Here is an 11,960-nt window from a genome sequence, read left to right as displayed (position 1 = left end):
ATTAATTCTCCTTTTTACTCGATTTATATAAGAATTTTTAAAACCTATATATTTACCATTAAAAACGGTTATCTACATATAAAATAGATATAACGGATCTTGTATCTATAACAAAAATTCCGTTTTTTAAATTTTATTTTTTTCGTTTATCTTCAAGTATATATACTCTTAAAGAAAGTTTCATACATATATATATATATATATATATATATATATATATATATATATATATATATATATATATATATATATATATATATATATATATATATATTTATATATATATATATATATATATATATATGTATATATTTATATATATATACAGCGCCGGTTTTAGCACTACCAGCGCCCTGGGCGAGATTTCTACGGCGGCCCTAGCTAAATTTAACCCCATTCAAAAAAAAGGCAAAGGGTAAAATAACCAATTAGTTTCGCCCCTTTATATTCGGCGCCCCGGGCCATCGCCCAACCAGGCCCTACCCTAACGCCGCCACTGTATATATATATATATATATATATATATATATATATATATATATATATATATATATATATATATATATATATATATATATATATATATATATATATATATTTATATATATTTATATATATTCTATTATAATCAATCAAGGACTCAAAGAAGGTAAGGGTGATGCGTTTATCATCACAACCTTTTCATAGAGCCCTTTTAGTCACTTCCTAATAAAACTAATATTGAAAAAAGTTTTTATTTCAATATTAGTTTTATATTGCCCCCTCCCTTTCTAATAAAACTTATATTGAAAAAATATATTTTTTTCCTTTTTTCAGGTATTTCAATTTACTTAATAATAATAAAGAAACATTGTTGATGTCATCTTTTCTTGATCTACCTCCTTCCCTTTAAATAAATCTAAAAAAGAATAGGTGCATAAATGATTAAAATTTCAGGGAATATTGTGATTTTAGCAATGTTTGTAGTATGAGTGGGTTAAAATTTCATAAAATTTTACACTTTGAGTTATGTAGTTTGGCGCGTTATATTTTATTCTTTTTATAATATTATTATAGAATTTTTCTGTTCCTTTTTATCAGAAAAAAAAATTATTTCATAATCAACCTAATTCTACAAATATAAACATATAACACTTCTTTAAAATTTAACATCGAAATTTAAAAATTTGACCGCAAAAACACAGTTTTTATGGTATTTTCAAATATGTTTTGACTGAAATAGCATTAAGTTACTATTATATAAACATTTGCAGTAAGTCAGCGTAATATTTACAGCATGACTCAAGAGAATGTTAATTTATTTGTCCTTTTTTAAAATTGGAGGATTGTGCGTTGCTGTCTCTTAAAAAAGTTAGAAAACTTCATTCAACTCATTAAACAGAGTTTAAAAAAACGAGACGATTTCAAGTGAATACGTATAAGAATGCATATATTTATGACGCGACGGGAAGCTTCAGCGCTAAGATTACAAAAGTGAATTTAACAACTGTTTTATATTGTAAATTAAAAAAATGGTTTGCGGGATGAAGAGGCCGCCCCAAAACGGCAATGAAACAAATTTATGCGTATTTATTGGGATGTGTTTTTATTAATGATTTATTCTTGAATCAGCTCAAACTCTAACAACTTAATAATTCATGAATCCATTTAATCTTTACGTGGTTAAAAAACTGCATCTAACTAATTGGTCTGTAAAGTAAATCGGGCTATTGAAATCGATTGTTTACGTGTAATAGTCGTCTATATTAATCAACTTATAAATGTAATCGCATTTGTAGTTGCATACTGTTTTAAATTAAAATCGTTAGACATTATAAGCATTTACGCAACAGTACCATTATCAGGATAAAAGTTTTGCTGTTCAAATAATCCTATATAGTTTTATTTGTACTTACATTACCTGTACTTTTATTTGTCTTATATTATTTAAGTAAAATGATATCTTTTAACCAAATAAAAATAATTAAATTTCATGGTAGATGATGACAAAATTCTGTGGTAGATACAAAAATGTCAAATGTCGACTTTTAAATTTTATAAACTTATATTATTTTTCTAATGAAAACCTTTTTGCTGTTTATAATATTTAGTTTATAGTTTTTCTAATGGTTTCTTAGTAATATTAAAAAGAAATAAAGTTACATATATAGCAAAGTTATATTAAAATAAACGAGCGTTACCTTAGTTACCTTACGAATATTTCCATAGAAATATCTATTCAATTATATTTGAACAATTTTTCTAATTTAACTATTCATTTCCTTACTAGTTTTGGTTTGCATTTGTTCTGACTGATGAAAAATTTATCTTTTAGCGTGATAAACCAGCATAGAGTATTTAAACCGAGATTTAAATTTGATGCGTATGCTAAACTTGACTTAATAAATTTTTTTATGTGTACCCAGTAATTAATGCATTTTTTCAAAATATTAAAACTAAATTGAATAAGTTTATCACTATGGCAAAGTTTTCAAAGCTGTTTTAGTATTATTAGATTTTTACAAATTTGGATTCGATTCAATGAGGAGGTGAACTGGCAATACATCCGAAATAAAACATAGTTAAAACTATATTTTATGTTTATTATTTTATACTTACTAGCACATAGAACATAACAATAAAGCACAATCAATAGAGCATACAGAGCTACTTTTTTTGACGTAATGAATTTGTTTCCGTTATTATTTTAATTTGCTTTGAATTAGAGCGAAAGTATGATTTTTCTCTTTTTCATCGGCTTTTTTTTCTCAAATTTCTCAGTAAACTGCGTTTTGCCAGAAATTCGTATCGGTATCCTTATTTCTTGGACATCAAAAGATGTTTCAGCTCAGAGAGTTGCAGGAGCGATTTCTCGGGTTATTGATGATATCAACAATAGTGATGAAATTTTGAATGGAACAAAAATTACGTATATACAAGCAGATCCCTCTTGCAATGATCGTGATGGCCTAGGCGCAAGTGTGACTCTTTTTAATAAAAATGTAAATGTATTTATAGGACCACCCTGTAGCGAATCGTGCTTGTCAAGTGGTCTCTTATCTAGCTATGAAAAAATACCTATGATATCGTATGGATGCTCCTCGAATCTTCTTTCCAACAAAACTGACTATCCTTATTTTGCAAGGACAAAACCGTTTGCAAGAACAAGTATCACATACACGCCAAAAACATTTTTACAACTTTTGTTGTTTTTCAAATGGAAAACTGTTTGTTTAATTGAAGGCACCTCAAGTATTTACAGCCCTATGTCGCAAAAAATCTATAACGAGTTAAAAGTTAACGGCAACATAACTGTGGTGTATGATAGCTACTATCCAGATTATGTTGATTACGAAGGCAAAAAAAATATTTTGGTATCTTTGCAAAGTAAATGTCGTAGTAAGAATTTTTTTTTGTAATTGTGTTTTTAATTAAATTCATGTTACGGTAGCGTCGATGCACATTTCCGCAGCATCTGACGCATTTCCGTAGTTTTGTGAAATTAAAAAAGGTAATATTATCGGAAGTTAATTATGTGTATAAACAAGTCTTGTAAGTTTAAGATCAAACTTATAATCAAATTTGGTAAAAATATTTGAAAAAAAAAACTTTAAAAAAAAAAGATATAGTAAAAAAAAGTTATAATTCAAGTTTAGTAAAGGAAACTTCTCATAAATCTATACTTTAGAAAATACTTTAAATATTTTTATGAAAGAATAAACTTTTCTAACTTTGTTATTTTAAAATTAGAATATTTTAACATAATTAGGAGGAAATTATTTATTACAAATTTGTACCACCTCGATCTCAAACATAAGAGCTATAACTTTTGCGTTTTATAAGATAACTATTCTAAACTACATTTATATAAATTGGCAGATTTTAATAATCTAATATTTTTATTTTATTTTTATTTTTGTTTATTTTATTTATCGCTTTTATATTCTGCCTATTCTGAAATGAGAGAGGATTATAAACTCTTTAATTTATTTATTTGTTGTTTATAATATACTCCAAAATGATTTTTAAATCATAAATTCATTATTAGATTATTATTATCCGTATTATTTTTTAAACACACTTACATACATTTAAATATACACATATACATATGCATCGACATATTGCCTTAGTTTCACAAAAAATATCATAATTATTATATATTTTGTATAACTATAAAAAGTAAATATAGATATTGCGATAGTATGAAAGAACCATAGAAAATAAATAAAGTTATTGCGTCAATATATAAAACATTCAAAAGGTACGATTAAAAGTATGACAGTAATTGTATCAAAATCAAATATGAGTTGTTTTGTTGCGCGTTTGAAATATTAAATAGTAGTTATAAATATTGTATTATTTGCTTGAATTAAGCTCCAAAGTGGTTGCCCTCGATAAGTTATTAAAAAGTCAGCTTGTATTGAGAAAGCGTTTGGTATAACAAAGTTGTTCATTGATTACTGTTTGGTATTTTTGGTTCCATTGGCATCGAGAACTATATTTTTTTTAGTAGAATTCTAACCTTAATGCATTTGTTAACATTAAGTGTGAAGTGACCTGGTTTTTGTATTGAAGCATTTATTCAGATTCTCAAAATTTTAATTAACCGTATTAAAAAGTAGGTTGATGTTTGTTTGACTAAAGAATACCTGAGTATCATCAACAAAAAAAACAATTATATAGAATTATTATAGTGGAAGATGAGTAGATTCCGTTAATATAATAAGAAATAAAAATAGCCCAAGAATTGACCTTGTGAGAACCGAAGTAATACTTTTAAATCGTGTAACAGTATTATATTAGAATATGTAATTCTTAATCCATGAGTATCTAGTCTATAAAAATAATCTTGTGGTTCACTGTGAAAATTGTTTTTGAAAGATCAAGAAATACCCCTAGAGTGCATTTGTTTTTACCCAACCCATTCAGAAAATTATTGATAAGTTTGAATGAAACATGTTCTTTTGAATAGGATTATTAAAAGCTATATGGTTATGATTTAAAATGTGGTAGTTATCTAAATAGTTGTAAAGTCTATTGTGCATTATCTGCTTTAACCTTTTTGAAAAACATGGTAAAACAGAATAATAATAGTAATTTTAGTCTGTAGATAATGAAATAATGGTTTTAACTTTCGAAATCAAAATATTTTTATATGAAATTTCAAGTTTGCCAATGAATAGAAATTTAGCTTAAAATAGTAATCGGATAAAACTCTATAATACATTATCCTTATATTTGGCGTTATGGAAAATAAAAGTTTTCGGTTTTTTGTCTTCGTAGGCTCTTATCACTACAACTTGTACAAGTTTGAAGTTTGCTCCTTGAAGTCCGAAAGCTAGCTTAAACACAAAAAAAGCTTAAACAATCTTTACAAAATTATTACGCTTTTATTTTTGTTTATTTACGAGAAAATAAAGTAATTTTCATTTAAATTCCGGACTTGAAATAAAAACCTAAAACTAGGACGAACTTTTATAAATATTTTACCGTTCCTAATCATATTAAACTAATGCGGTGCCGTCAAATGTCAAAAAAAATCTAAGAAAATTTAACATTTTGTGATAAAAAGTGCGGCCGTGGCGCAGTGGTTTGAGCGCTTGCTTTATAAGCAGGAGATCCAGGTTCAAAACGAACTCTGGACAAATTTTCGCGTCACGGTAAGGAAGGAGGTGTGAACTTCCTGGTTAAATGCACTTCCGCGGTGCTCTGTGACAAGACCGTTAGGACTTCTTGGGGCGCCTAAATTAAAAATTGAAAAAAAATAAAATAAAAAAAAAAATAAAAAGTGAGTTTAAAAATTTCTAAGGATAATTGGAGTACTAGGGGCAAGATGGCTATTGGGACAAACGACTTTCCGATAACATCTAAATAAAAAATAAATGGAAACAAAACTCTCTATATATCTTTTATTTAAAAATACAATTGACTCTTGATATTTCGAACACTCATTGGACCGGGAGAAAAGAATTTATTTTAATATAAAAAAATACCGAAAACTTGAGGATCTAATGAAGGTGGAAAATATAGATTTGAAGCGTTGCAAAAATTGTAGCTTTTGTTGTTAGTAATTTTTTCAAACAGAAAATAAGGTGATTTTAGTAAAGGTCTTTTACTTTTTTTAAACCCTTTTCTCAATATTTGAACTCTCGAGTATTGATAAAAAGAAAATTCGAGTGTTCGAAATATGAAAAATATCTTGAACTTTTTTTAAAAAAAGTGGAAATTCAAAAAAAAGTAAAACCACCCGGCTTTTACAAAAAACACCTTATTTTCTGTTTGAATAAAATTACTTACAACAAAAGCTACAATTTTTGGGAAAATTCGGTAACTTGGCATTGCTTCAAATTTATATTTTAGTGCTAGGCATCGTACTTTATTTCCGTATTTTTTTCACAATTTACTTTGCATTTGTTAGTTATTTTTATTTATTTTTTTTACAATATAAATAAGAGCAACTATAATTATTACGGTTTATAAAGTAAACAAATAAAGTAAACAAATAAAGTAAGCAAACTTGTTTCTCCGCGCAGCGGCCTTGTTCGTCAAGGTTCGTGTTTCGGAGTTATAGAGTTGAGAGAGGGTGATAACCACAAGTAGCTTCCTCATCAGCATATAATAAGATAATAAATTTACCGAAAACTACAGCCGAGAATATAGATTAAATATAATACAACCGAGAGTCATTTTCAATACATTTGTCATTGGCGCAACTAAACCATAATTTATTTAGAGCTTTTTTTTAATTTTTGGTAAATACAATTGCTAAATGTGCACATAAAGTACGTGAAAAACTTTATCACTTTTGAATCTTTAATGAAAAAACCCAAATTTTGTTATTGTAAAAGAGTCAACAATTTTATTTTTATTTTTCAAGTTACATGGTAACTAGAAAGACTTTGTCACAACGTGTCAAGTTACATGGTAACTTGAAAGTACGTGTTTTCAAGTTACATGGTAACTTGAAAGACTTTGTCACAACGTGTCAAATGTCTCAAGGCTCAACGGATATTCTATAATTAACGTTAGGCAAAAACGAGCTCAAGTCTTTGTGCGTAAACATGTTTTATAGTAAATATTGGTTTTATTTTAACGCAAACTCTATATTGGAGGTTGCTTATAAAAGAAATATTTTAATTTCGTTAAAAAAAGAATTAAAACATCTTTCTTTTAATTTTTTATTATTATTAACTTCTTTTAGTTTTCTTATTTTTCTTTTTCTTCTTACTATTTTTATAAAAACTTTATTGCTTTTATCATTATTTATTATTTTCATTACTGGTATTTTTATTATTACTATTATTATTAATATTATTACAAATATTATTATTATTTTTGCTGTTGTTTTTGCTCTATTAATAAATAAAGTTATTATTGTTATTGTTATTTTTTAAATTAATATTATTACTATTATTATTTTTATTTTTATTATTGTTATCATTATTATTATTAATATGTTATTGTAATTATATGATTGTAAGTTTTTAGGAAAATAGAATGTATTTACATCAATTGACCATGCTTTGACTGACCCTTAGGGATTGACACAACAAAATATACATTCATTAGTTCAACCTAAGGATTGAAACATTAATAGTCATGAGTATTAGTATTTCATAGGGGTGCGTCGTTTTATACGTCCGCCTATTTTTTCCATTTCTGTAAATTAACAACAGCTAAAATCCCCATCACCAAAATAATTTTGAGATTTTTACGAGTGAAAATTCTGGTACAAATAGATTCTGATACCTTTTAAATGCTCTGAAAAGTATTAAAATAAAATGAATTTCCTTTGTTAATAATAACACAAGAATTGTATTGATAAACTTGCTTACAAAAACGCGCTTGCCTCTCTTTCAAAATTAGCGAATCAGATTGCCGCTTAACTGAAAGATTAAACTTCAGAAAAATTTGTTCCTTTTACTTAAAAATTGTACCTAGCTATTTTATGGGTTAAGAAATCCATAAAACGGCTACTTTATGGGTTGAGATGCTCAAGAAACCCACATGGCCTTGATATCAAAAAATTGTCACATCATTCTTTATTCAATTTTTTTGTTTTTTTTGTTTTTAGTGATTACCTAAATAGATAAAAATTATTTGTCTAGTTTCAAAATTCTAATGAGTAACTAAACCTGCATATTTTGTAACTTTTATAAACTCATAGTTTCCAATTTTGTTAAAAACAGATTTTACAAAAAATATTTATTGAAAATATTAAAAATAGTTTCCTTAGATTAGGTACTTCTACATTTCTTTTAAAAATGTAAAATAAAAATAAAATAAATTCCATAAGTTAGAGCTAAACATTAACAGTTAAAAAATAACAAACTTTTCGTTATATTATTATTAGTCGAAAACTTATGCAACTTTTAAACCACATAATTTAAGATTATTTTTTTGTATGACTTTTGAGGTCTTTAGCGATTTAACGTTTTCAAGAATCGCAACGTTTCCGTACTTTTACAAAAGTACCAATAACAAGATTGTTACTATTCAAAACTAAGAATATAATACGAATAAAAACTATAGTAAATGGAATTTTAATAATTTTAATAAAACATCCCACTTTTGACATAATAAGTCTGTGACAGTACTTTTTTAAAAATATTTTACTTAATGGTAATTCAAAAAGGGTCTCCAAAAACAATAAAGTAATTGTAAGAACTAAATTTCCGTCTTGAAAATTGACGAGTTAAGTCTTGAAAATTGACGAGTGCTAAATAACATATCTTTTTTAAAGTTAAATATTTGGTAAGAGACATATTTTTTGTGTGACCAACGCTTACTATTCAAAAATATGCAAACTATTAGGCTAATATAATGTTTCGATTGATTTTGTTATTATTATTATTATTGTTCAGTGATCAAATACAAATACAATAATCTATTTATAATTTGATAAAGAGGTGCTACACCAGGCCCCCCTATGCTGACAAACATGGAGATACAGAAGCTACAGACAAAGCAGCAATTGTATCTATATAGTTATAAAAGTTATAAAATGACCTTAATTTTTGAATCAAATTATCTCTAAAAATAAAAATGTCAAAAAAATATTTTTGATACTGGTGTTAAGCTGTGGATCTACTTTTTGCAATAAAAAGTTATTGCATTTTAAGTCATCGGTTAAACGAAGGAAGAAAATATACAATGACGTATAAATATAACTTGATGCGTGACTTAAGTTAAAAAGTGAAGCCAGCCTCCGCCATCTTGCGGTACGGCAAAAATCTTAAATTCATGAAACGTTACATATATTATATGACTCTTTTTAACTGTACTTAAGTTTTCAAAAAGGTTTTAACTGTTAAATTTTTAAAAGCAACTACTTTTGTTTTTGAAAAATTGCAGAGTTATGGTTATTTCGTGCTGTGCATCTGGATGCACAAATCGCCAAAAACAAAAACAATTGCGTGTCGTTTCACAGGTATGATGAAACACTTATAATATAATTATAAGTGTTTCATTATATATTACAATTGCGTGTTATATAACGACATATATAACGACACGTGTTATATAACGACATATATAACGACACGCAATTGTTTTTGTATTAGTATTAGTATAATACTAATACTAATAATACTAACAATACTCTTATAATTCAAGTGTGGTAGGTATTATTATCAATTGTGTAAGTTATTACAAGGCGTATTAATAATTGTATATTTTATTAAATGTATATTATTTTATTGTACTTTGTGAATTGTACATTACTATTAGGAAGTCATTATTTGTACTTGCGTACAAGTAATGTTTACATTATAAAAATCTAATAAAAATTTTTGTACAAATAATGTAAACATTATTTGTACAAAAGTTTTACGCAAAAAAACTTTTAAATACTTTAATTTTCTCGTCAATGTTATATTCGCCTACATCTGTGAATGTGAAAAACGCCATTTTTAGAGGTGCGGCCGACAGGGTTAAAGGTTCAAAACTTCATTTGGGAAATTTTCTTTTTAAATTTAATGTTTAAGTAATTTTGTTTAGTTTTAATTTCTAAGTAGTTTTATGTTTTTTAAATATAATTGTTGTTTATTTATAGTTAAGTTTATTATTTATTTTTATTTTTTAAAGTTTCATAGAATAAGTGCATCAATCCGTCAAGGCCGGCGCGATTGGGGTTGTGTGAGTGGATGTTAGACCTCCCCATCAATGATTTTTTTGTTCATTTAGTCGGCAAATTTTACCCTTTTTGACAAATCAGTCGGCAAAAGTAGACCCTTCAGAAAAGTTAGTTGGTAATTTTAGTCAGTCAGTCGGCAATTGTCGATAAGGCAGTCGGCAAATTTTAAAAAACGAGGACCTTATATTTTTTTGTCGGCAAAAGTTGTAATGACCCCCCCCCCCTACGTGACACCTCGCACCGACCCTGCAATCCGTACATTAATCGACTGATTTAGATGATGTCGCATTTTTATGAGGACTTACATGTTGATCATTTTTATGAGGACTTACATGTTGATCATTTTTATGAAGACTTACATGTTGATCATTTTTATAAGGACTTACATGTCCAATTGATAAAAAAAAATTGCTGCTAGATTTTTACCCATTAGACTCAAAACGTCAAAAATAATACCTCGAACTTATTCAAGGAATAAAAGCAGGTCTCCAACTTGGTTAAAAAGCGCCTTTTTGTTAAAAGGCTTTAAAAATTTACAGATTTTGATTCATGCCTACTTTTAATTGAATATTTTTAAATCTACCTTTTATTACCATACTAATAGGGTAAGGTTGCCGATATTGTACCCTCTAAGAATGAAGTTAAAAATAGAGAAAAATACAAAGTAGAAACCGGGAGACATTATTGTATTTTATAATTTGGGGATAAAATGTTCTAAAAAAGTTGAAATATTCAAATATTTAAACGTTGGTGTTTGATAGGGAAATAAATTTTTAAAAACATGCTATCAGTACAATTAAGAAAACAAGATCCTAAATCGTACCATTATAGTCCAATCTTGATTTTACAAATTCTATATTAATTTACGGTTAATTTTATTATTTACAGAATGGTTTTTGTAAAGATCTTTTTCTATGCAAAGAAATGCAAAAAAGTTTTGAATTTAATAAACTGTGAAACTGTGAAACTGTAATCTTTCCTGGAATAGTCTGAAAACAAGATTTAACTTTTATATTAAATGTGTAACTTAGTAATGTGGTAGGTAGAATTATTGTAGAAAATAATGGATATTACTACACATTATATTAACAATATAAAACACAAAATTTTTATTTTTGACAAAAGTTACAAATATTTAAAGTTCAAAATGGCAACCATGGTACAATTTAAGGCCTTGAATAAGGTACAAATTACGCGACTAGACTAATTCGAGTTTATAACGAAATTAGACACCAATTGCTACCGTATTTTAATTTCTTGGAAGTTATTTTGAATTCACATAAATTGTGCTTACACACAAATATGATAAAAAAGGCATATATTTAACATGTTTAAAGTAATACTCTAACCATTGGACCCCAAAAATTAGAAAACTTTGGCATCATATCAACTCGAGGTAACTGTTTCCAGAATCTAGCAGAATCCAAATCTTTTTGAACTTTTTAAAAAACATTTTCCTTTTTTTTTGCGCATCTTCTGAAAGTTGACCAATAGGCGGTACTGTAAAATATTTTATGATATTTTCTCCGTGAAGTAAAATTTTATGTACTTAAGACGGCATATAGTTCAAGGTATAATTACTCACATAAATGTGGGCAGTTTCTGTAGCATATGTACCAAAACTTTCAGCATTTATCATAACACCTAAGGAGAGCTTAGAATTATGTAAAGTCGCTTAATCAAATTTTTATTTGCTCCACTGATTTTAGAAGAGCAGCTTACATTGTTAAAAAATTTCCCAGCAGTATTACCATCATTGGTATAACCACTTACTTGTTTCGGTTTGTCGACGGTTAACCCAAGATGCTCAAAAACGTTTCTGTACCAAGGTGTTCTTTTTTTT

The 11,960-nt window shown here is 27.0% G+C and overlaps 1 protein-coding gene across 2 annotated transcripts in view; it reads left to right on the top strand.

Moving 5' to 3' along the window:
- The first annotated feature begins 2,115 nt into the window (after positions 1–2,115).
- LOC105843244 (atrial natriuretic peptide receptor 2) overlaps positions 2,116–11,960 on the top strand; it is a 92,581-nt gene continuing 82,736 nt past the window's right edge. Inside the window, exon 1 of one of the 2 annotated variants that reach the window (XM_065816394.1) lies at positions 2,116–3,378. In XM_065816394.1, the coding sequence (XP_065672466.1) occupies positions 2,715–3,378 (664 nt within the window). In that variant the 5' untranslated portion in view covers positions 2,116–2,714. Of the gene's footprint in view, positions 3,379–6,196; positions 6,349–11,960 lie in introns of those variants that run through there. The other variant, XM_065816395.1, reaches the window with a different exon arrangement.

Source organism: Hydra vulgaris, chromosome 13 (genome assembly GCF_038396675.1).
Source record: "Hydra vulgaris chromosome 13, alternate assembly HydraT2T_AEP".
Classification (NCBI taxonomy): domain Eukaryota; kingdom Metazoa; phylum Cnidaria; class Hydrozoa; order Anthoathecata; family Hydridae; genus Hydra; species Hydra vulgaris.
Note: the sequence above shows the minus strand (reverse complement) of the source record. Positions and strands in the feature narration are given on the sequence as shown.